Here is a 26,784-nt window from a genome sequence, read left to right as displayed (position 1 = left end):
GTTTCAGTATAGTTTCAGAATCCCAACAAAATCGGCTGGGATTTTGTGGGATTCTGAAACTATCCTGCTCTGGGTGCAGGTATATATATATATATATATGTATATGTATATATATGTATGTATGTATGTATGTATGTATTTGCAGAGAAATGGCCCACTTTGTCCAAAGACTTTAAAGGGCAAAAGTTTTCCTTCCTTCTAGCATTATTCCCCAACATAACTATGGAGCAGGCTCATCTGAAATGCATAGTGCCTATTGCTTTCTTTATATGCATTCTCAATTTGTAAAGAGGTTCTTCTCCAAATGCTTTCAGATAGTTTTAAGGAGAGTTTTGGGATGGGATTCACATATATTCTTACTATAATTCTGTGGGCTTTGTCTGACCACCTGTCTTGCAAGCCAAAGGAGGCATTTCTCTGAGCATCAAAGCTAAAATCAATAAACTTGGATGTAAGGCAAGTCAGGTGGGTGGGAAATGGTTACAACCTGAGTTCTTGAAAGCTAAAGGAGTTAAAGAGCTACAGCAGAAGAGGGTAATGAAGAAGCTTCAGATAATGTGACTGGGCAGAGATGACTAGAGAAAAATAGAAATTGCTGGGCTCTTTTGGAACATAAGATCTCTGCAGTCGGGTACACAAAAAGGCAAAGGTCAAACCAGCACTAGATGTCAGGCAAGGCCAGGTATGGGAAGGGGACAATAAAGCAATACTTTCCACTGCAAATGAAAAAGATAATACTGGAACAAATTGAACCATCAACAGAAATATTTATTGCCTACAGCAACATCCAGGAATTACATAACTTTATCAGCTTTTCCTCTCTGGGTCTCATTTCCCCATATTTAAATCTGAAGAAGTTGTACTACTTCCAAGCCTGAATTAGCCCCTCCTCTGCTCCCTCGGACTTCTATGTTGTAATTGTTTATTAATGAGTCTGCTTCTCAACTAGACCTTAAACTTCTAAGAGCTGGAATTTTATTTTATTCATCTGGCAAACTAAAAACTTGGCTCAGGGCTTGGCATAAAGCAGGGTTTCATTCAGTATTTGAATCAGCATTTGTTGATGGTCTCTAAAGTTCTCAACATAAAATGTGAGCCAAATCACCTTCCAAGAAGCTGCCCAGAACAGGCTCCTTTAGTTAAAGCACTGTGGTGCCTCCCTTCTCTTTCCTTAACTTCTTCATTCCCACCTTCAAGTATCCTTCTCCTGGGATAGTGCCAGTCTAAAATCCTGTTGTAGCACACTTCCCTTCCACAAGCAAGTCCATGGGCCTTCTGTTGTAGCTTAGACTCTCAAGGAAGCAGATCCTAGGATAAAGATTTAAGTGCAAGAAGGTTATTGGGGAAGTAATTACAGGGAGTACAGGTAGGTTATCAGGGAAGTGAGACAGGAAAAGGAAGAAAGATGATATAGAGTGCATTAATGAGCAGGTTCTGCTGTGGACAATCGAGGCTCAGTCCTGCTGAAAACCTTTGGGATCTTCCTCAGAGTCATCCTCCATGAGCAGTGAGGGAGCTGGGATATTTATCCACCAACTCCCAGTCAAAACTGGCTGAAGGCTACTTCTGAGGGACAATAATTCCCCAACATTAGCGGCCGCCCAAAGCAGCAGTTGGACACACTCTTGTAGCCAGAGAAAGCCCTTTGGTGTTTGCTGAAACAAACCATCAGCACTTATAGCAACTACAGGGATACAGGCAGGGGCACCAATATCTTAAGCTACACCTTCTGAGTCTAATGCCCCAAAGGCTCCCATTTCCCCCTCTCGGTTGCCTCTATGTGGACTAAAACATAAAGTTCTCCAGATGGAAAGGACTTGGTAATCATCTAGAAAAATTAAATCAACTCTCAGTTCAAAACTCTCCTCTACAACATTCCTGACAAGTGGTTAGCCAGTCTCTATTTGAATGAAGTGTCAGGGAGCTCACTATTCTGTATAGTCTATTCTGTTGCCAGAAAAACTGAGTTGCTACAAATCCTTTTTCGTTGGTTTGTTTCAGATTCCACATTTGTCTCTTTGTAATTTCCAACTGTTGGCCTTAGTTCTGCCCTTTGGGGTCCCATAGAATGATTCTTCCCCCCATTCATAATAACCCTTCAGTACAGTTTCTAATACCAACTGGTATGTTTTCATTACAACTCTTCTTCTTTGGAACAAAGAAGAATCATAATGTTTAACCATTCTCCATAGGATATAGTCTCTAGACACATGGTTTTCAACCAGGGCAAATTTACCCACCCACCCCACCCCCTCCCCGCCATGGACCACCTGGCATTGTCTGGAGACATTTTCATTGTTACAACTAGGGAGAAGGTGCTACTTGCATCTAGTGGGTATACTAGGCCAGTGATGCCGTTAAGAATCCTATGATACACAAAACAGCCCCTTAGAAGAAAGAATTTTCTGGTCTCATATATCGAAAGTGCCAAAGCTGAGAAACTCTGTTGTAGACCTGTTATTCAGGTCACTCTCCTCCGGACATTCTATGGCTTGCAATATAAAGCATAGGGCACAGAATCTGACATAGCACCTCCTTGGATAGGAGCGAAGAGCATGAGAGCGTGTGGGGATGTGGTTCTTCCTCATTATGACAATGGGATCCACCACAGCAGCTAAAGCAGCCACCAAGTACCCCTCTTCCCACTCAGGCTGTGGTCAGGGAAAAGCTCCAGATCCTAGTGAAACAAACTGCTCTCAAGCCAATGATTAAGGAATAAAAACAAAACAATGTGAAAACGATAATGCAAATTTAGAGGGAGGGAGAGTTCCCTCTGAGCATCTCCTAACCTTTAAACATGATAAATGGAATCAAATTAATGTCAGTTTTTTTTTTATTCTAAAGAGGTAATTATAGATCTTCTCTCCTAAATTTTTGTCACTGGAAAATATGATAAAGTGCCTTATAAATTTTCATTCAAGCCACTCCTAAAACATACCAGACAGACTGATATTGGTTCACTTCTTAATACTTTCTGGATATAGTTGAGTTAACCAGCTATGAATCCACTCAACTATAGCTCACAATGATTTATGTTATCCAAGAAAACATAGGTCCAGATGGTTTTACTATTAGTTCCTAGAAAACATTCAAGGAACAGTTAATTCTTATTTTATTCAAGCTCTTCAAGAAAATTGGGGAAGAAAGAGGGGAGCACTCCTTCAGCTTATATCATGAGACTAGTATAATATCGAAGCAAAAACCTGCCAAGGATAGTACATGAAAAGAAAATTGTAAGAGACTCATTAATGAACATAGATGCAAAATTCCTAAACAAAATATTGTCAAATTGAACCTAGTTTTTAATTTATATTTCATAAAGCAACTGAGTTCAGTTTATTTCAGGAATATAAGGATGATTTAACAATAGAAAATCTATTACTGTAACTCACCACGTTAATAGAATGAAGGAGAAAAAGCACATCAGTCTTGATACAGAAAAGTCATTTAACAAATATCCTATATATGATTTTAAAAAGTTCAAACTAGGAAATAAAAGGCCTTCTGTAATATGATAAAAGCTATTTACCATAAACCTATAGCAAACTTCATTCTTAAATTGGAAACTTTCCCTATAAAAACAGGAATAAGACAAAGATGTCCATTATAAACACATCTGTTCAATATCATAATGGAAGTCCCAGCTAGGGCAGGCTAGAAAAGGAAAAAAAGTTTTAATGATTAAAAGGTTAAAATGAATGTCATTATTTACAGATATTATAGTCTGAACAGAAAACTCCAAACATTCTACAGATAATTATAATTAGTAAGAGTTTTAACAGCTTGCTAGATACAAGACCAAGAGTCAAAAGTCAATTACATTACAATGTCATCAACAAATACTTAGAAAATTCAATAAAGAAAAAGAATATCATTTAAAATATAAAGCACTTAGGAATAAACCTAACAAACAGGATGTGAAAACTGCATGTGGAATACAATAAAATGTTATTTAAAAGGGTTATAGAAGACTTAAATTAATGAGGACACATACCATGTAAATGAATAGGAAAACTCAGCATTGTAAAATGCTTCTCCCCAAAGTAACATATATTCAATGCAATCAAAATTTCAGCAGGAATTTTCATGTAATTTGACAAGCTGATTTAAAAATGTTTATGAAAGATCAAAAGGATAAGAACAGTGAAGACATTCATGAAGAAGAAATACCACATGGCAGGGCTTTGTCTGCTAGATACCAAGACTTATGAACTATAATAATTAAAACAATGGGGTTTAGGTGTATGTATAGACTTATAGACCAATGAAGCAAAATATATTGGTCAGAAGCAAATTCTTGTGTACCTAGAAACCTAATACATGAAAAACCTGACATTCCAGATCAGTGGATAATAAATGATCTTCAGACAGCTGGATAAACATACTGGATCCCTGACTCACACCACAGACAAAAGTAGAATTTATATGGATTAAAAACTTACACATGAAAATAAAAACAAGACTTTTAGAGGAACATATGAGAGAACGTCGTCATGCCTTGTGACAGAGACTGACCATCTGCTTAGCAGACCTATTTACTCTTTCTCCTGTGAACATAACTAGACTTCATTTCCTAGCCTCCCTATCATTGAGGTGTGGCCACATAGACAGAAATAGATGTGCACCATTTCTAAGTCTGGCTTACAAAAGCTTACACATATTCTCCTTCATGCTCTTTCCCTTTCTGCAGTCACCTTGGAAAGTCAGGCATTGGAGATATATGCCACAAAGTAGAATCTTTCCTCGGAGAAAAGCTACCTACTGATTAGAAACATGCTTTTAGATTTTATGTAAGTGATAAATACAGTTCTAGTGATTAAGACACTAGGATTTGAATGGGTAGGAAAAGATTCTCTATACAAGATACCAAAGGTAAAAATCATAAAGGAAAAAAAAAATCAATAAATTCAATTATACCAAAATGAAAACTTTTCATTGTAAGTCATGATAAAGTGAAAAAAAAAAACAAAAAAGAAAGGGGCAGCCACTAACCAATAGAATACAATTACAAGACATTTAACTAAGAAGTGATTACATTTAGAATAACCAAGGAATTCCTATGCATAAATAAGAAAAAGACAAACCAAAATAATATGGACAGGTATTTTAAAGAAGGAGAATATGAATGGCAAAAAAAAAAAAAAAAAAGGATGCACAACATAATGAAAATCGAAATAGCATACCATTTTATTCTAACAAAATTTGAAAACTTAGAAATCTGACAATAGCTAGCATTAGCAAGGATACGTAATAATATAGCTAGTGGGGGTATAAAATGATAAAATGACTTTGGGAAAAAAATTGCAACTATCCAATAAAGTTGAATATGTGCTTGTTAAAGGTGTCTTGTTTTCCTCCCAGGGATCCTGATTATAACAGCCTACAAATCACATGCCTTAGGTCTTACTTACATGCTTGCTTGAAGTGAGCCATAAATATAGCTCTAAGGTCTCTTTTTCACTTCAAGTGGGAAATACAATCAATTTTAGAGTCCCTAGTCCTTCAAGGGAAACAGATCTACTTCTGACAACAAGATCAATGAGAAATATCCTCTGTGATTTCTCAATTTCCTGTCTTACAAACCACCTCTTTAATGATTCAGGGTCCTTGGGTATCTTCTCTTCTCTGCCCACACTCAGATTGATCTCATCTCACTGACTTAAATATCATACACATGCTGATGGCTCTCAGTGTATATCTCCAGTTCTGACTTTTCCCTCAATTTCAATTTTCACTATTCAGCTATATTTGGAAGTCTAATAGGCATCTACCTGTATTAGTTAGGGTTCTCTAAAGAAACAGAACCGACAGGAGATATCTGCAAATCCATTAGCACATCCTGTTGTCTCTCTCTTCAAAATACATTCAGAATCTTATAGATTCAGTTCAATTCCGATCAAAATTTCAGCAAGGTATTTTGTGGCTATTGACAAACTGGTTCTAAAGTTTATATAAAAGGACAAAATGCCAAGAATATGCCAGCAAGATACTGAAGAAGAACAAAGTTGAAGGACTGACAGTACCCGAATTCAAGACTTACTATAAAGCAAGAGTGATCAAAACTCTTCATTAAAGAAGAGACAAATAGAGCAATGGAACAGAATAGAGAGCTCAGAAATAGATACACAAAATATAGTCATTTGATCTCTGACAAAGAGTAAAGGCAATTCAATGGAGAAAGGATAGTTTTTTCAATAGATGGTGCTGGAACAACTGGGCATTCCCACGCAAAAAATGAATCTAGATGCAGACCTTACACTTTTCAAATAAATTAACTAAAAATTAATCACAGACTTAAATGTAAAATGCAAAACTATAAAACTTCTAGAAGGTAACATAGGTGACCTTAAGCTTAGCAATGACTTTTCAGACACAACATCAAAAGCATACTCTATGAAGGAAAATAACTGATAAAGGAGACTTCATTAAAATTTAAAACTTTGTAGATGTAATAGCCATAGATGCAATCAGGTGACTGATGATTTAAATCCACAAAGTACCTTCACAGTAACAAGCAGGCTTTTGCTTCCTTAACCAAACAACTGACAAGTTGACTGTTATAGTTGCTAACTTTCTCTCCTGGGTTCCTGTTTCATGAAGCTCCCAGGGAAGCATTTTCCTTCTTCAGCTCCAAAGGTCGCTGGGTGGTGGACTCTCTTCTTCGTGGTGCTGCAGCATTCTCTGCTCGCTTCGAATTTCCAATCTCCAAAATGTTTCCTCTTTTATAGGACTTCAGAAACTAACCAAGACCCACCTGAATGGGTAGAGACATGTCATCACCTAAACTAGTTTAACAACCACTCTCGAGTACATCACATCTCCAGGGAGACGATCTAATTACAGTTTCAAACATAAAATGCTGATAGGGATTAGAAGAAATGGCTGCCTTTACAAAATGGGTTAGGATTAAAACGTGGCTTTTCTAGGGGACACACATCCTTTCAAACCCACACATTGACACATGAGCTCAAACATCAAATTTAAAACTTTGGTTCTACAAAAGACACTATTAAGAGAATGAAAAGACAAAGCCACAGACTGGGAGAAAATATTTGCAAAACAGATATTTGATAAAGGGCTTGTATACAAAATATACAAGGAACTCCTAAAACTCAGCAATAAGAAAACAAACATTCCAATTACAAAATAGGCAAAGAGTTGAACAAATACCTCACCAAGGAAGATATGGAGATGGCAAATAAACATATGAAAAGATGCCCACAACATGTCATTAGGGAATTGCACATTAAGGCAATAAGATACCATCAAGTACCTGCTAGAATGGCTAAAATCCAACACTGAAAACACCAAATGCTGGAGAGGATGTGGAGCATCAGAAACTCTCCTTCACTGCTGGTGGGAATGCACAGTGGTACAGCCCCTTTGGAAGAAAGTCTGGCAATTTCTTACAAAGATAAGCACAGGCTTACCATAACAACGGCAATCACACTCCTAAGTATTTACCTAAAGTAGTTGAAAACTAAGTCAACGCAAAAAAACTGCACAAGCAGGTTTATAGCATCTTTATTCATAAATGCCAAAATCTAGAAGCAACCAAGATGTCCCTCAATAAGTGAATGGATACATCAACTGTGGTTCATCCACACAAGGGAGTATTATTCAGTGATAAAAACAAATGAGCTATTGTGAACCAATGATTGTATACTTCGGATGTTTCCATGCTGTGTAAATATATCCCAATAAAACTGCATTAAAAAAAAGGAATGAGCTATCAAGGTTTGAAAGGACATGGTGGAATTTTAAGTGCATATCACTAAGTAAAAGAAGCCAGTCTGAAAAAGCTATATGATTCCAATTATATGGCATTCTGGAAAAGACAAAACTATAAAGACAGTAAAAGAACAGTGGTCATCAGCGTTTCAGGGGAAGGGGGGAGGGATGAATTGGTGGAGCCCAGGGTATTTTTAGGTCAGTGAAACTATTCTATATGGTACTGTAATAGCTGATACATAAACATGACGTTATATGTTTGTCAAAACCCATTGAACCGTACAACACAAAGAGGGAATCCTAATGTAAACTATGGACTATAGTTAATAATAATATATTAATATTGGTTCATCAACTGAAACAAATGTACCACACATATGCAAAATGATAATAAGAGGGGAAACTGTGGTAGGGAAAGGAAGTATATGGGAACTTTTTGTAATTCTGCACAATTTTTCTGTAAAACTAAACTGTTCTAAAAACAAAAGTCTATTAAAAACATTTGATTGTGTGTGTATATACATTCAGAATTTGACAAATCTTTACAATCTCTATCACTACCACTCTAACTCAAACAACCATAATCTCTCTTATATTACTGTTTTTGTTTCCTCCTTCTATTCTTGCACTCTTGCAAAATTCCACTCCAGAAGCCAGCATGATCCTTTAAAAATGTCTTATTTTACCACCTGATCAAAAACCTCCAATCACTTCTCATCACACTTAGAATAAAATACAAAGTCTTCACCATGACCTGCGAGGCCCTATTTGGTCTGGCCTCTGGCTCCCTGTGCATTTTTATTTTCTACCATTCTCACTCTTCCTCTCTCTCTCTGAACACTCACACCCACCTCCCAGTATTCACTGAGTAGGTCAAACACATTACATGAAGTCTTGGAGCCTTTGTGTTTGCTGTTTCCTGTGCCTGAAACTCTTCTCCAGGTATACACATGCCTCAATCACTTATTTCATTTAGGTCTTTGCTCAAATGCCAACTCCTCAGAGCCGCCTTCCCAGGCTACTGCTCTGAATAGCTTTACCACTCCATTTGCTTACTTAGCTTTATTTTATTTATAGCATTAATCAGTACCTAACATTACATTAAATACACAGTTACGTTCTTGTTTATTGTCTATCTTTCCCTCTAGAATGTAAGCCCCAAAGAAACAGACTTTGTTTCGTTTATCCTAGCATCCTTAGTGCTGGGCACATGTTGTACCAGCACATCTAACGGGCCCTCAATAAATATTTGTGACATGAATAAAAGATTCCATTCTAGTTCATCTAGTTTCTTGACAAACTGAAGAAGCTCCAACAAATAGCAAGTCTCAATGATGCCAGACGCACTTAGCTAGATGCGAAAGCTTAATTTAAAAAATACATAAAACAGTTTCTGACCTGAATGGAGGTGGCTTTTGGGTGGAGACTGATTGAGAGGGCAAAAGAAAGCCTTCAGGGTATTGGAAATGTTCTTTATCTAGATAACGGTTATACATGTGTATATATAAGTACAAATCCACTTAAGATTTGTGCATTTTATTGAGTTGCAGTCCAATAAAAAATTAAAAAAAAAAAATTCATGACCTACCTAGACACATCAACAGGCAATTCCTGGTGTGGTAAGAGCAATGATAGACGTCTGCCCAGTCCGCTATGTAAGCAGTGGGAAACCCACCCTCCAAGTACCTCAGGTTGATACACCCTGATAAGAAAAAAAGGAATAGGATGTATCCTGTCTTCCTTCTGACATCAGAACCCCCAGAGATCACGGGCCTTCTTGCACACCTGAGACCACCTTCCCAATTTGATGTTCGTCTGGAGTGCCCGCGGTAAGTGCTCAATAGCTAAAGGGTGCTCGACCTGTTGGGGAACAGAGCCTTAAAGTGAGAAGAATCGAGTCAGAGCTTTCCTCAGAGCAAGAGAGGGAAACAAAGGCACAGTCTTTATGCTCTAGATTTGCAACCATTTAGCTTGAAGAGGTGGACACTGCGCCCACGTGTGTTTGAAACGGAGAAACCGCAGGTACAGACGCTCAACTGGTTGTCACAGTAACTCCCGGGCCACAGCAGTGCGCACGCTCAGCAGAGAGGCCTCTACGCAGGCGCACGACTGTCCGGCAAAAGGAGGGGACGGTGTTCAGGGGGCGCGCGCGCTCCGGGTGCGCGCGGACAAAGCGCGCGCCATGGAACGGCGGTTAGCCGAGTTCCGGGCGGCCCGTAAAGGAAAAAGGCCGGCGGTCGAACCCAGCACTTCGAGCCACAGCGCACAAACCTCAGGAGAGAAGACGGAGGCATCTGGGACTCCAAAAGCAACGCCAGGCTGGCTAAAACGGTTCCTGCTGTGGCAGCCGAGGCCTGTGAATGCCCGGGCCCTGCCCAGCCCTACTCAGGTGAGAGGAGAGAGGCCTTGGCCCCAGGTCCTGGCGTCTGGTCTACCGTCGGGCTCTCACTGTAAATTCCGCCTGAGGTCCTGCCCCTGTCCAACGAAAGGTCCCGCCCCCACGTGACGGCACAAGGCCCCGCCCCCGCCGCTGGTTCCCAGAGTGGACTTAGCGGGCGGGGCCGGGACTGCTGGCCTCTTGGTCTACTCGCGGGCTCCACCGAGCGTCTCCTGTCACGAGTATCTGCGCTGTTACATGGCCCAGGGTGTAGGGTTTTGGAAGAAAGCATCTGTGCTCTTGAGTTATTTACAACGAGTCGAGTTACTGTGATGCCCTGTGGCTTTGGGAAACCTCTTCAGACAATCATGCTAAGCCACAGCCCCCAGTTAATGCAGGATAAAAGGTCTAATTGTGTACTGATAAAAAGTGGCAACAGTTAGCATTTATTTGATTCACACCTCGGGCACATGCAGCCAATAGCCCAAATGGCCTGTGCTTTAGAAACCGGGTTTAAAATTTCCAGCAGTGTTATAGCTGTAACTGCCAGTGGTGGTAAGTGCTTATGCATCGATATAGAAGTAGAGAAGCTAAGGTATTCAGGTTTAATAGTGAATGCTGGAAGAGATTCCAAACTGTTTTCAATTAGTAGGATAGCCTTTTCACCCTTAATTTAATTCTTTGGTAGTCTCTTGTATTTTGTAGATGAACTTAATTCATTTCTCCTCAGTTAGTTTACATTCATGAGTAAAATGGCAAGATTGGAGTATGAAGGTAGGAACAAAGGACAGTATATCAAGGGGAAATTGGTGGTTTGAAACAATCTGTGTTCTTTGTTCCTCATAAGTATAATAAAAGCAAAAATTTTCTTTTCAAAATAAAAATGTGCTGGAGCATAAGTGTACATTGCTCTTTTAAAATTATTTCCCTTAAATTCTTTTATTATTGCACAAAATGTGGTTTTAGAGAAAGTTTTTTTTTATTGCTACTCAATTTTGATTTGATATTATTCTCCAGAATAATTCAAGCCCAAGTCCAACTGACTTGTAGAAAGACATAAAGAGAGTGCAGCAGGGTTCAAGTAATCCAATTCCTTGCACACAGTTTGTCTCAATTGTCTTCGGATAGCTTTACTTTGATAAAAACTCACTGAGCACAATTGCTTAAGATTTTGTAATCCATTTCCCCTGCTGTTTTTCTCCTGCAGTTAAAAAACAGTGTCAAACCCACACAATGAGTTTTTGACTGTATGTCTCATTTCCAAAAGAATATGAGATCACTGAGTTGAAGTCAGAGAAGCGGAACTCAAAAAAAGCTACCATTAATGAAAACCCAGAATCTGATGACCTGACAAAAGGATGAGAGGAAATGCTGAACCTTGAGTTGGTTCTTATTAATTGCTCTGTGTTCATAAGGGACTCTGTCTTAAGCTCATTTTCAAATGACTATTACCATTTCTGGGCATGCTCTCGTGTGAAAAAATTCTCATTAAATTTTTTTTCTAATTTATAATTTATCTCAACCTAATAATTTTGATGGTGCATGAGGCTTGTCAGAAATAGTCTTCTTTTGTAACTGCTTCTTTTAAGGCAGCCACTGAAAGGTGTCTACTTTGCCACCCCCCACTGCCCAAGTACTTACTGAATTTTGCTTGGGAAAAAGCAGCCCTCTCCCCCCAAATAAAATTCCACCACATTAGAGAGAAAACGCTTGTAACTTTTTTAATCCTATAGAAGCCGCCTGCCTCCCTCTTAAGCCACATCCCACCCAAGCACCCAGTGCTCTATCTGGCCCCAGGGTCCATCTGTCTGCAGCAGCTCCTTCTCTCCAAATCTTGGCCTGGGCTGTCCAACACTTGAATGTTCTTTCTCAGAATCACCTGGCTAAGCACAGCCTTGCATCACCCCCCAAAATCTTTGATTCATCCTTAATTTCTCTTTTCCCTCACCATTATTCATTCAACAGGATCCTATCATGTGCCCACTGGGTTCCTGCTACTCTCCTGAATACCAGGAAGAGACAGAGTATGTTTAAGATATATAAAAGCCTGCTCTCAGAACTTAATTTGAATTGGGGGTGGGAGCAAGAAAAGAGGCAATAAAAGAAAAAGCTGATAAATGGTAGGAAGGAAAAACCCTCAAGATACTGTGATAGTGAATTGAGGGTGAGTGGAACAGGGTGCTACCTCAAATTGGGTAGTTAGGTAAAGCCTCACTGAGGTACTGTTTGATAAGAAGGAGCTGCCATTGCAGAAACCAGTAGGCAGGAACAAGAGAGCATCTAGTGACATTTTTGCTGAGGCTTGAAGGATAAGAGGGAGCCAGCCAGGTGATGTGTGGGGAAGGGGGCCGCCTTCTCAGAGGGATCCACAAATGCAAAGGCCCTGTGGTTGAAGGCAGCTTGGTATTTGAAGAAAAGAATGCCTTTCCTAAGTTATGCCTGTGTGATGTGAAGGGCACAAACACTTCTGTATACAGCTTTTGCTGGTCTAACTATAGCAGAAGGCAACTGGTATTAGAACACTTAGGATTGAACATCATCTTTGCCTGTCACTAGCCATGTGACTTTAGGGAAGTTATTTAACCTCTCACTGTTTCCTTATCAATAAATTCAAAATAATAACCTGCTTCTTGGATCACAGGAGAATAAACATTTTGAAGCTATTCAGTAAATAATGAGCATGAGCATTATTCTTTTTATACTCACTAAGTAATAAAATAAATATGGTTTACTGTGAGTTTCAAGTTGGTTCTACTTCCAGAGTGTGTTCTATAGCCATCATTTTTCTCTGTCTTCTCTGTAGCTACCTTAATCTATGCATGGCCGCCTCTTGGAAGGCCTCCTATCTCAGTCCTGGACAGCTTTTCCACTTCTCTTCTTGCTTGAGGGTCCGGCTCTGCCGCACCCGCCCCCCTACCCCTACCCCACGCTGTCATCCCTCTTTCTTGCCCAGGACACTGCAGTCGCATATAAGCCAAACCTTTCTCACTCTCTGCGTTCCTCTTCTTCGGCAAGAAGCATTGTGTACTCTGATTACATCTGAAAGGGACATTTATTGATTTAATAGGGAAAGGCTGATGATATTAAAGAGAATACTTTTAATGTTGACGCTAAAAATGCTATTAGCAAAATAGAATTTCTCAAGCAACCTAAACCACATAACCAAAGTTTTTATCAAGAGACAAGGTCAGCATTTACAGTCCCCTTTTAAATTTTCATGTGAAAAAGCATAAGAAATAAAACTGAGGAAATGAACTAGAAGTTTTGCTGTGTATTGAGAACGTAAGTGTGGCGTGCTGTGTTTGGGCTCTGGAGAAATCAAAAGATACAAACAACAATCTGTGGACTCATAATACTTAAAAACAGTCTAGGGACTCATAGGACATAAATTAAAAGCAAGGTATTTCAAAACTAAATAGTTTGGTGCTCAGTGAGTAAGAGGGACAGTTAGTGCTTGGAGAAAAGGAGGAGGCACCCCTTTTTTTTTGGTTGGGGGACAGGCTCTGGGAAATGAAGAGGCACACTTTTTGATGGCCAGGAAGGTCAGGGCTTGTACAGTCCATGAATCACACTACCCTGGAAGGAAGGCAAGAAGTTGAGTAATAAGAGGAGACAGATGTAATTCTAGGCCACAAATGGGGTATGTTTTTGGGTAATAAGACCAATTTAAGTGGAGTAAATTGGATTCATTTATGGACCAAAAGATTTTGGATTGTGTTGTACATGAAATCTTTTTAGACCCATGTTTTTCGAAGTCCAAGTCATGACCCATCATTAGTAGGTGGCAAAATCAGTTTAAAGGATCTTTTTCTCCATTAAAGATGAAACTTAGGAAATTAGAATAGAATAGAAAATATGAAATTTCACATGTGCCGAGGGTAGGTATTGATTTGTGAAACTTTTGTTTCTGTTACATATATGTATGCTGGGTCACAATATAAAATACATTTCTTAGGGGTTCTTAATCAAAAGAACTTGGAAAATACCAGACTAGAGAGCATCATGTAAAGCTGCCAAAAAACTGTGCCTTCGCTTTGCACCTAGCACAGGGATTTGGTTACTGGTATTTCCATTTGTTGAATAATAGGAGAGGCTTGGATTCCAGCCCAAGGAATCTGAGTTTTAACCTGTAGGCAGTGAAAATTTGTTGAAGGTTTGTGAGCAGAAGGGTGATGGGCAGTTTGGTTTAGTGATTCCATGTAGGATATTTTGAGGACACCTGAGATGGGAGGCAGGGAGATCAGTCAGAAGACACTGTATGGACCTTGGTGCAAGTGACAAGGACCTGTAGGTGTTCACAAGGAGTGAGACGGTAAGAAGGGGCAGTAATGGCTACAGCAGTGATATTTTAGTATGTGAAAGAGATCCTTAATTACTGTTTCTGATATAGTCTCTGTTTTAGAATCATGTCACTCACAAAATTTTGGCTTACTTAATCAATGCAATAAACATTTATTGACTGTGATTGTATTTGAAGCATGTACCGTGGCTGTTGCATTACCAGTTACTGGGGAGTTTCCATTTGGGGCACAAATGAGCTCTTGTTAGCAGCAGACTAATCTGAGGAAATGGCTCCCATGAATAGGAAGCCATCTGAAATCTGTAAGGTTTTTATTGGGTCACATCTTACTAAGTGCTGAACAGTTTTGATTCAGTTATGATCAGGCACATAAGCTCATTGGAAATAATTGTTTTAGAGAGTAGGGCACAAAAATAGAAATCATTGAGCCCGCAGCCTTCCTAGAGTAATGAGAACTGCCTCTTCAGATTAGTTTTGATCCTCTCAGCCCTATTACCCTTTATACTCATTTTTTTGTTTGCTTGTGTGTCCTAGGAACCTGCTCAACCTGGGGGTAGCACATCACTGCCACCACAGAACGTAGTCATTCCTCCACCACCGTACTGGGATCAGTCTTTCCTGACCAATATCACCTTCTTGAAAGTTCTTCTCTGGTTGGTCCTGCTGGGACTGTTTGTGGAATTGGAATTTGGCCTGGCTTATTTTGTCCTGTCCTTGTTCTACTGGATGTATGTTGGGACACGAGGTCCTGAAGAGAAGAAGGAAGGAGAAAAGAGCGCTTACTCTGTGTTCAACCCAGGCTGCGAAGCCATTCAGGGCACCTTGACTGCAGAGCAGTTTGAGCGGGAGTTACAGTTTAGACCCTTGGCTGGGAGATAGGACCGAGCTCGGCTGTCACACAGCTAACCTCTGACACAGTCCCTTAGTCCTTGGATGTAGATTTGATTTCATGTGCACAAGACTGAGGACAGCTTGTGGGTTAGCTCAGTGACTTCAGTTCGAATACATTCTTTCCCTGATCTTCTGCAGTTTTACTTTGAACTTCTCTTTGGTTTAGGTGAAACTGAGAGATACTCACTGTGGATCTGATGGAATTTATACAAATTATACACTCAAGAAAGGAGATTTGTTTTTCCCATTATTTGAGAGAGATGATTTTAAAGCCCCAGAAAGGCACTGAGGATATTATCTGTTAAAAATATCCAGTTAGTTGGAGTAATAATTAGGTACTTAACGGTTGTATATTAAAATAATTTTTTTCCTTAAATCTTTTCATATTTACAGCATTTTTTTTTCCTGAAAAATTTAAGTTACAGAGTTTAGGTTGCTGTTTTGTTTTTCCTTCTGGCTTTAATTCTTGCTTTCCAGTCATTAATGGTATTGAAAAATAAAATATCTTTAAAACATCTTTTCTGAAACAGGTCTCCATTGCCCATCACTATCTTCTGCGCCTCTGTTTTCTGTCCCTACTCAGTAAAGGAAGAGAAGAGGTGACAAATCCTAAGCAATGGGTGTGGGGATGGATTTAACCAAGTCAATATTGGTAGATTTGATAAGTGGTTATTAATGATAAATTAAGAAAGAAAAAAAATTCTCGAGTATGTACAAAGGGAAGGATCAGAAGTGGAATTCTTGGCTGCTTGGGTTATTTCTTATTGTCTAAGGGCTTTAGGAGTAAGCAGTCTCTTAGCCTGTGGGCCTCTGGCAAGAAATTATATGAATAGTGATACAATCAGACATGATTTTATGACTTCTTCCTCTTTCAGCACAAAGTTAGAATTTGGGTTCATTAAAATTGGGCAGAGGGCGCAACAGTGGCTCAGTGGCAGAATTCTCGTCTGTGATGCTAGAGACCCGTGTTCAATTTACTGTGCCTGTACATGTTAAAAAAAAAAATTTGTGCAGAGCAAACCATTATATATTTTTTTCTGGATCATACTCATGAATGAGAGTACTCAAATTTTAAAACAATAGTTTTTCCCAAATTTTAAATTTAAAAAAATTAATGATTCCTTCAGTAGGTTTTCAACTTCAGAGTTCAGCTATCAATTCCTATATTATGAAACTCTTTAATATTTATGAGACATTATTAAGTAATTGAGGCCTATTGTTAATTCTTTTGTTCATTCTTGCCTGATTTAGTTATTATAGCAAAATCTTACTGAGCTCAATTTGAATTTAACTTTTATTTATTCCGTGCCGGTATTCCTTTACGTGCTTTGAGATATGATAATGAAAACAGCAGACCTATTTCCAGTTCTCAGAGCATACAGTCTAATTGGGAATAGGGGTGAGAGACAAAATAAAACAAGCAATAACAGTAATGAAGTGAGGTAAGCTTTGGTTACAGGAGGAGTGCACGTTGTGTCCTATAGCCCCATTGTCTTTCAGCCCTTGCTGAAAATTCTGATGTGCATTATTTCTCTTCCCAGCCCTTTGCTAGTTGGGGCTTGACTGTCCCTCAGGGTCATCCAATTGAGCAGAATGCTCCTTGCAGCTCATAAGTAAGTCTTTTTGTGCCTTTTGTTTGAACTAGACATGTTAAAAGTATGGGAACCTGCGATGAAATGCTATTAAACATAAACATTTGGGTTGCGTTTAAGATACATGATTTTGTTTTCTAATTTATTTTCTTAAGACTCTTAATTTGCCTCATCTTTTACATGGGCTTTTCTGTTTTATCAAAGCTGAATACAAAGGGAGAAATCATCCCAACCAAAGTTTCACTGCAATGCGCAGGGCAAAAAAGCATTGTTCTAGGAAAGAATTAATTTGCAATTTAAAAATCATATAATTCAAATATTCCCTTAAAATAACTCTGAATGTGGGAGGTTTGAACAAATCAGTAAACCTCCCAAGGCAGACCTTGTTCTCAAACATAGAAGAGATTCAATTTATGAGTGGATCCCAATAGTGTTCTTTTAAAATGTAGTTGTTTATAATGAGGTGAAATCTAGATTGCCTTAAATTTTTCATGGGACCCTCTGTGAGTGACTTGTCACCTTTCCTTGCTCACCTGTTCCCAGAGGTTTCGTGTAAAAACAGCATTAAAGTGGAGTATAAACCAATTAAATGCCTGACAGGGACAAGAAAAAAGGATACTGTGTATGTCCTGTTCTTATCAGATCATTAAGCTTTAGGTGCAGTGTTGATTTCCTGAATTTAGAAAGGCCTACTTGATTTCAGCTGACCATTAGCTGAGTGAGCAGCTTTCAAGTTCATCTGGGAACTTGAAACCTCAGAGGTGTGTTTATTTCCCTGTGATGGCTATATGCAGGGATGAGGTATTTTTTGTCCCAGTCTTATAAGTAAATTGGTTTTTGCTTTTATTCACATTATCACATTTGACTGTTCTCAGGGACTGCTAAATAAGCCTCTACTTGTAGGGCTGGAAGGGACCCCAAAATGTCATCAAACGCTCCCTCACCCCCTTCTGAGTAAAGATTATTTATTTCCAGTGATCCCTGAAAGAAGAAAAATCCAGGAATTAGATTTCAAGCACTTCCTAGGAAGTTTTTGGTTTATTTATACCCCTGCCCCACTGCTACCCCAGGTTATTTCTTCTTATTCTGATCTCAGTGTGCTTAGAGCACCTGGAGTGTCAACAGTTACTAAATTCTCTGTTCCCCTACTCTATTCTTCCAACTGAATCATCCAGGTTAAACCTCTGGGATATAATCACACACAAGCCTGAGGGTTCCAGGTCTCGACAAGGGTGAGTGTCACTGGAATGGCCTTTTTCAAATGCTCTGGAGTTTTACCAGTGATGATTTAGCCATCTATCTATATTCTGAGTTATTAGGATTGTGCTTTGAGTATAGGAAGGCTTTCACATTTGCGTTTGGATTGATCTGTGGATTAAGATTAGGCTCAAAAGCTCTAAGCCAAAACACCAAACAAAACTAAGGCATTAAACTATTGGGAGAGTCCTGTGATCCTCAGTTGGACAGAAAAGTAAAATTCTGTGTCTATTGGTATCTGTTGCTCATACTGTTAACCTATTTGCCAGCCAATATTTTTAGGTACACCGAGGCTTGGCCCTGCTGAGGACACATAAATGACCTTCTGCATAGTAGGATAACTGCCCAAAGAGCCAGCCCAGAGCAGGCCAGGGATGACCCAGGGCATTTGCCATGAGAGGGTAGCATGGAGCTGCTGCTGTACCTCGTGGGTCCCTTCATAGCTTACTTAATAATTGATGTAATGTGGAAAACCCATTGGGATGTTGAAACCCTTGTGCTGCTTTTTCCAGGGCATTGCTTACTTAAGATTCTCAGAGGAAAGGGCTCATCAGAGGTCCTGGGAGAAAATGTAAAAAATGACTAGAAGTGATTTATACCTACACTTTTCTATTTTTAGACTAGTTGTAGGTTTACAGAAAAATAAAGCAGAAAGTACAAAGTTCCCACATACCCCCCTCTCACACACACAGTTTCCCCTATTATTAACATTTTAAATTAGTACAATATGTGTTATAATTGATGACACTATATTATTATAAGTAGTCTATTAACTATAGCCCACAGTTAGCATTAGGATTCGTTCTTTGTGTTACACGGGTCTGTATTTTCTTTGTTTCTGATAACATATATACAATCTAAAAGTTCCTGTTTTATCCACTTAAAAATATACAATTCAATGGTTTTGACTGCATTCAACAGGTTGTAGCTCCATTACTATCATCTATTGCCAACACTTTTCCAGCACCCCAAACAAAAACTCTGTACCAATTAAATATTAACTCACCATTCTCCACCCCCACCTGACTCCTGGTAACCTGTATGCTAGTTTCATGAATTTGCATTTTCTGCTTATTTCATATAAGTGAGATTATACAGTATCCTTTTGTATCTGGCTTTTTTTACTCAATGTGTGTCCCCAAGGTTTGTCTATTTTGTAACAAGCAACAGTCTCTCATACCTTTTTAGGCCAAATAATATTCCATTGTGTGTATATACAACACCTTGTTTATCCCTTCATCTGTTGGTGGACACTTGGGTTGCTTCCACCTTTTGACAATTGTAAATAATGTCACTATGAACATCAGTGTACAAATATCTGGAGTTCCTGCTTTCAGTTCTTTTGCATATATACCCAGAATAGATATTGCCGACACATATGGTAACTCTATACTTAACTTTTTGAGGAATTGTCAAATAGCTTTCCACAGTGGCTGCACAATTTTACATCCCACCAGCAATGTCTGAGGGTTCCTATTTCTCTATTTCCTCTCTAACACTTATGTTCCATATTTTTAATGGTAGCCATTGTCATGGGTGTGAAATGGTATCTTACACTGGTTTTGATTTGCATTTCCCTGATGGCTAATGATGTTGAGCATCTTCTCATGTGTTTATCGACCATTTAATATATCTTCTTTGGAAAAATGTTTATTCAAGTCCTTTACACATTTTTAATTGTATTGTTTGTCTTTCTGTTGCTGAGTTGTAGGAATTCTTTCTGTATTCTAAATATTAAATTCTTATCTGATATGTGTGTTTTCCAAATATTTTCCCCCATTGTGTAGACTGTCATTTTACTTTCATGATCAAGTCTTTGGTGCACAAAAATTTTTAAGTTTTAAATTTTGATCAAGTCTTATTTCTTTTTTCTTTTGTTTCTTTTGCTTTTGGTGTAAAGTCTAAGAAACCAAGGCTTAGCACAAGGTCCGAAGATGTTTCCTTGTATTTTTCTGTGTGTTGGATCTTTATTTTAAAAACTGATTTGATTGGTGTTCTGTCTCTTGGGAACAATGAAATTATCTAAAATTGAGAATGTTGATGGACTGTGGACTTTGGGCCCTCTACATGATGCCCGATGAATGCAGGTGGCTGAAGGATGCACTGACAGAGAAGTAGATTGGCGAACGATGGGGTATACTTATGAATGAAGATTGTGCTGCCACAAAAAGAAACAAAAGTCGTGAAGCATGCAAGATGTGAATGAACACGTGGGACATTTGGTGAGATAAAATAAACCAGAAACAGAAGAACAACGATGGTATGGTCACTTTTAGAAAATGCTTATAAGAAAAAGGGGCGTAGATTGTAAGCTTTTAGAGCAGACACATTAAGTCCGGAGTGGTGATTATTATTTCTGGATTTTAAGAGGCTGTTTTATTTGTTTGTTTGTTTGTTTTTAATTTTTTTAAGAGGCTGCTTTATATATATAACCTGATATTTAGAGATAAAAGCGAAGCCAAACAGATTGGGGTTAAAGTACTCAGAACATAGGGGTAAGTAAGACAGTGTCTATATTTTAGACCCACATATACTCTTTGAGACCAGTAGAAGAAAGGTTTATTTGGTCTGGAACTGAAATTTTCTGTAGTACATAATCTAATTCTACCTATCTGTATAGCTCATTTGAACAATTGAAACACAGGAAGCACAAAATAAGGAGATCCTTTAACCCTGTATAGATTATTGTAATGCCTGGAAACATCCTAGAGTATATTTAGCAGGTAATCAACAAGTATTGGCAGAGTCCCCTGAGAGAGGAGAGAAAAGAATATGGAACTATTAAACCTTACCATCAGGGAATCCCTGGTATTGTGTCAAACTTTAGGGACATCCAAATCAATAGGCCATGCCTTTAATTATGAGGCTCTCTCTCTTTTTTTTTTTAAACTTTTTTTATTAATTAAAAAAATTAACAAACAAAACACTAAGATATCATTTCATTCTACATATGCAATCAGTAATTCTTAATATCATCACATAGTTGCATATTCATCATTTCTTAGAACATTTGCATCAATTTAGAAAAAGAAATAAAAAGACAACAGAAAAAGAAATAAAATGATAATAGAGAAAAAAAAGATTATACATACCATACCCCTTACTCCTCGCTTTCATTTACCACTAGCATTTCAAACTAAATTTATTTTAACATTTGTTCCCCCTATTATTTATTTTTATTCCATATGTTCTACTCGTCTGTTGATATAGTAGCCAAAAGGAGCATCAGACACAAGGTTTTCACAATCACACAGTCACATTGTGAAAGCTATATCACTGTTCAATCATCATTAAGAAACATGGCTACTGGAACACAGCTCTACATTTTCAAGCAGTTCCCTCCAGCCTCTCCACTACATCTTGAATAACAAGGTGATATCTACTTAATGCATAAGAATAACCTCCAGGATAACCTCTCGACTCTGTTTGGAATCTCTCAGCCATTGAAACTTAGTCTCATTTCACTCTTCCCCCTTTGTCGAGGAGTTTCTCTCAATCCCTTGATGCTGAATCTCAGCTCATTCTAGGGTTTTTCTCAGTCCCTTGATGCTGAGTCTCAGCTCATTCCAGGATTTCTGTTCCACGTTTCCAGGAAGGTCCACACCCCTGGGAGTCATGTCCCACACAGAGGGGGAGGGTGGTGAGACTGCTCATCATGTTGGCTGGAGAGAGAGGCCACATCTGAGCAACAAAGAGGCTCTCTTGGGAGTGACTCTTAGGCCTAAATTTTAAGTAGACTTGACCTATCCTTTGTGGGGTTAAGTTTCACATGAACAAACCCCAAGACTGGGGGCTCAGATGAGGCTTACTCTTGTGAAGCTTAATGCAGGTAATGGAGAAGCTTAGCCTACCTATAGGCATGCCTAAGAGTTACTTCTGGAGGACCTCTGTTGTTGCTCAGATATGGCTTCAGTCTCTCTAAACCCAACTCTGCAAGTGAAATCATTGCCTTTCCCCCTACGTGGGACATGACATCCAGGGGTGAAAGTCTCCCTGGTGATGTGGGAGATGACTCCCAGGAATGAATCCATACCTGGCACTGTAGGATCAACAATTCCATCCTGACCAAAAGGGGGAAAAGAAGTGTAACTAATAAAGTATCAGTGGCAGAGAGAGTTCAAATAGAGTTGGGAGGCTGCTCTGGAGGTTGCTGTTGCACAAGCTTCAGTTAGATTTTGCTGCCTATCATAACCTGCCAACCCCCAACCAGGATCATTCCAGCCAATCCTAAGAATACCTAGGGCAATATATAAGATTCCACAAGGGTTCCAGGCACTAGAGTAACTTTCCAGAAACCTATAACCTTCAGATGGGTCCCTGGTCTAGATAAGTCCTGAAACCTAGCCCAACCTATCCAGAACATCAGATGGTTCCATCTCCCTACCCCATGTTGGTGACAGACCCTTCCAATGTCATAAATTTAGAATTGCCATAGCCCAAACCATCCTAAGGAGAGTATGGAGAGGTATGGAGAGATCAAGGATGATGGTGAAATTATACATAGAGGATAGGACTTAACAAATGAATATTAATGCTGAATCATTTGGGTTGATATCTCTTTTAGTCTCCAGTATTTTAGAGCAGCTAGAAGTGGAAACCTAGAGTTGTGAAATTGTAATCCATGTCAAAGTCTGAAATGTGTTCTGCAACTAATTGTGGTGCTGTGCTTTGAAATTTATAGCTTTTTTGTATATATGTTATTTTTCACAAAAAAACGAAGGAAAGAATCAATTGTGATGATGAAAAAGTATTTAAGCCCTCTAGCCTCCTATATTCTAGAGCAGCTAGAAGGAAAAATGTGAGAAGATCATGTGGTGGCCCATGACAAACCTTGGGGTCTGTCCTATGACTGCTTGTTGAGGAATGCTTTAAAAACTACTGCATTTTTATGTCTTTGCTTTGTATATATGTTATACTATACAATAAAAAAAAGTTGAAAAAAATCTGATTTGCCAACTTAGCATTTTCCACCAACTCAGGGAGTGGAAACCTTCATGGGCTTCACAATCTTTTGTTTAGGTGTTACCTTTGTGGGAGCCTTAACAACAGCTATTGCTGTCTTTTTAGATGTTTGCTTAGCCTTTCTTACTTTTTTGACAGCCCTGATAGCTTGTTCTCATTGAGTCTTTCTAACTTTGGGTTTCCGATTCCCCTTGGCCATAATATCAGCAAGAGACACATATCAGTGATAGCCCTTTGTAATTTAACTGCATGGTGAATCCTTTCCTTTGAATTTCTTCTAACTGTCCCTTTTTATGCTTTCTTCTGTAGAGGACAGTCCAATTTATCTGCCGAGGGTTCCTCTTAGAGAGGAACACTGACTTGCATTTTGCATTAAGAAATGGAAAACCGGGCAGGCTACAGTGGCTCAGTAGGCAAGAACGCTTGCCTGGAATGCCAGAGGACCCGGGTTCGATTCCTGGTGCCTGCCCATGTATTAAAAAAAAAAAAAAAGTTTCCAAAAGAAATGGAAACCTTCAATCCTGGCATAACACCTCCCATGTCCACAATAGATGTTGTACCTATTGAAACTGCAGAGCTCCACTTTCATGGCTGCCAATGCCAGCAGACCAGGAAGTTGGTGAAGACCTCCTTGCATTTTCTTCTAGGAGTTTTATATTTGTGTTTCTTATATTGAGATCTTGGGTCCATTTTGTGTTAAATTTTTTTATATGAAGTAAGTTATAGGGGTCTGCTTTCATTCTCTTGCATTTAGTTAGCCAGTATTCCCAGCACCATTTGTGGAAGAGACTGTTCTTTACCCCCTTTGAATAGACATGGAAACCTTGTGAAAAATCAGTTGGCAGAAAAATCCAATCAGGGGAAGAGCAAGATAGCAGCTTAGTGAGGTATGGAATTTAGTTTGTCCTCCAGAGCATCTAGTAAATAGCCAGGAATGGTACCAAACAACTGCTGGGGGAACATCAGTGACTGGACACACAGTGTATACCAGCCTGGACCCGGTGGAACAGCTGAGAACCCACACAGAACTCTTGTTAGATAGAACTGGGAGCTGCAGCACTGCCACAGGCAAGGGCAGAATTAAGCCTGTCTGAGAGACGTGAAAGAGGTCAATTCCCTAAAGGGTGTATCTTCGCCAAGAGAAATGTGGGACCCAACTCAAGTGGAATCCATCCTTCAAGGAATTCAGATCCCAGGGACTAGAAAACTGAAGTAACCAAAGCCATCCTACAACCTCTGTTTCAACCATGACCCTGGCAGGAAGAGTCTGCTGAAATTAAAGGCACCACATCACTTTATGCTGGTGGGAAGATGTAGGCAGACAAGTGCCACATGCTGGGCAGGACAGGAAAAGCACAGAGTCTAGAGGCTTCATAGGAAAGTCTGACAACATGCTGTCTCACCCTCTGGGAAAACTGATGCTGACTATTCTTTCCTCCTGAGACATGGGCCTCTCTGGTCTGAGAAAATCTGACTGGGGTCTATAATATCTGAGGAGATCATCCTCAAAAAAAAAAAAAAGGCTCCATGTAGGTAGGGCAAGAAACAAAATAAAAACAAGAACTGAAAAATTCTGATCAGGTAAACAAAATCCATGCTAGAAGCCTAGAATAAATTGAATTGAATGTCAAAGAACAGATAGAGAACAAAGCCAACCAGCAAGAAAATACTAGGTAAAAGACTGAAAACAACCTCCAGAATAAAACTAATTAAGGAAATCAAATGCCTAGACTCCAGCAAAAAATTTTGAGTCAAACCAAGAAAATTGAAGATATTGCCCAATTAAAGAAACAAACCAACTCTACAAATGAAATACAAGAGTTGAAACAACTAATTCAGGATGTCTGAACACATGTAAAATCTTATTAAAAAGAAAATCAGCGACTTGAGGGGGGATATAAAGAAGACATTGGGAAAACAAAAGGAAGAACTTGAAAGTTTGAAAAAACAAATCACAGAACTTATGGGAATGAAAGGCACAAGGGAAGAGATAAAAAAAAATGGAAACCTACAATAACAGATTTGAAGAGGCAGAAGAAAGGATTAGTGACTAGAGAACTAGACATCTGAAATCTGACACACAAAAGAAAATATAGGAGAAAGAATGGAAAAATAGGAGCTGAGTGTTAGGGAATTGAATGAGGGCATGAAGTACATGAATATACATGTTATGGGTGTCCCAGAAGGATAAGAGAAGGGAAAAGTAGGAGAAATACTAATGGAGGAAATAATCACTAAAAATTTCCCAACTCTTATGAAAGACATAAAAATAAAGATCCAAGAAGTGCAGCGTACCCCAAATAGAACAGATCAAAATGGACATACTCCAAGACACTTATTAATCAGACGCTCAGATGTCAAAGAGAAAGAGAGAATTTTGAAAGCAGCAAGAGAAAAGCAATCCATCACAGACAAGGGAAGCCCAATAAGACTATGTGTGAATTTCTCAGCAGAAACCATTAAGGCAAGAAGGCAATGGTATGATATATTTAAGATTCCAAAAGAGAAAGACTGCCAACCAAGAATTCTATATCCAGCACAACTGTCCTTCAAAATGAGGGGGAGCACATGAAGAGAGCTCAACTTCCCTGGCCACTAGAGAAATGCAAATCAAAACCACAATGAGATATCATCTCACACCCACCAGGATGGCCATTATCAACAAAACAGAAAATGCAAGTGCTGGAGAGGATGTGGAGAAAGAGGCACACTTATTCACTGTTGGTGGGAATGTCAAATGGTGCAACTGCTGTGGAAGGAAGTTTGGTGGTTCCTCAAAAAGCTGAATATAGAATTGCCATATGACCCGGCAATACCATTGCTAGGTATCTACTCAAAGGATATAAGGGCAAAGACACAAACGGACATTTGCACACCAATGTTTATAGCAGCATTATTTACAATTGCAAGGAGATGGAAACAGCCAAAATGTCCATCAACAGACGAGTGGCTAAACAAACTATGGTATATACATACAATGGAATATTATGCAGCTTTAACACAGAATAAAGTTATGAAACATGTAACAACATGGATGGACCTTGAGAACATTATGCTGAGTGAGACTAGCCAAAAACTAAAGGACAAATACTGCATGGTCTTACTGATATGAACTGACATTAGTGAATAAATTTGGAATATTTCATTGGTAACAGAGACCATCAGGAGATAAATAGGGTAAGATATTGGGCAATTGGAGCTGAAGGGATACCGACTGTGCAACAGGACTGAATATAAAAACTCAGAAATGGACAGCACAATACTACCTAACTGTAATACAATTATGTTAAAACACTGAATGGAGCTGCATGGGAGAATGATAGAGGAAGGAGGGCTGGGGGCATAAATGAAATCACAAAGAAAGATAGATGATAAAGATTGAGATGGTATAAGCGCGGAATGCCTAGAATAGTGAGAATGGGGAGAAATTCAACTTCCCCAAGTTGAATTCTTGATATTCTCACAACCAGTGTGGACAACCAAAGCCATAGGCTAAGAAGCCCCAGTCTTGGAGTTTGTTCATATGAAACTTAACCCCACAAAGGATAGGTCAAGTCTACTTAAAATTTAGGCCTAAGAGTCACCCCCAAGAGAGCCTCTTTTGTTGCTCAGATGTGGCCTCTCTCTCCAGCCAACACAACAAGCAAACTCACCACCCTCCCCCTGTCTATGTG

General features: G+C 39.0%; 1 protein-coding gene, 1 long non-coding RNA gene and 1 pseudogene across 3 annotated transcripts; 1 reads left to right on the top strand and 2 right to left on the bottom strand.

Moving 5' to 3' along the window:
* Positions 1 to 747: 747 nt before the first annotated feature.
* On the bottom strand, positions 748 to 10,289 carry LOC143684603 (uncharacterized). 2 transcript variants are annotated; one of them, XR_013176101.1, is made up of 3 exons: positions 9,527 to 10,289; positions 9,320 to 9,433; positions 748 to 1,308 (listed from the first exon to the last, which is right to left on the bottom strand). It is a non-coding gene; the product is annotated as an uncharacterized LOC143684603 (long non-coding RNA). The 2 variants fall into 2 exon arrangements; XR_013176100.1 differs by having other exon boundaries at positions 9,517 to 10,288.
* On the top strand, positions 9,825 to 15,816 carry SAYSD1 (SAYSVFN motif domain containing 1). The gene is made up of 2 exons (XM_077161693.1): positions 9,825 to 10,120; positions 14,943 to 15,816. The coding sequence occupies exons 1-2, from the start codon at positions 9,914 to 9,916 to the stop codon at positions 15,285 to 15,287; spliced, it is 552 nt and encodes a 183-aa protein (XP_077017808.1). The 5' UTR covers positions 9,825 to 9,913; the 3' UTR covers positions 15,288 to 15,816.
* Positions 15,817 to 23,105: 7,289 nt separating this feature from the next.
* Positions 23,106 to 23,699, bottom strand: LOC143683251 (large ribosomal subunit protein eL24 pseudogene; annotated as a pseudogene).
* Between the last annotated feature and the right edge of the window lie 3,085 nt (positions 23,700 to 26,784).

The sequence above is a fragment of the Tamandua tetradactyla genome, chromosome 5 (genome assembly GCF_023851605.1).
Source record: "Tamandua tetradactyla isolate mTamTet1 chromosome 5, mTamTet1.pri, whole genome shotgun sequence".
Lineage (NCBI taxonomy): Eukaryota > Metazoa > Chordata > Mammalia > Pilosa > Myrmecophagidae > Tamandua > Tamandua tetradactyla.
Note: the sequence above shows the minus strand (reverse complement) of the source record. Positions and strands in the feature narration are given on the sequence as shown.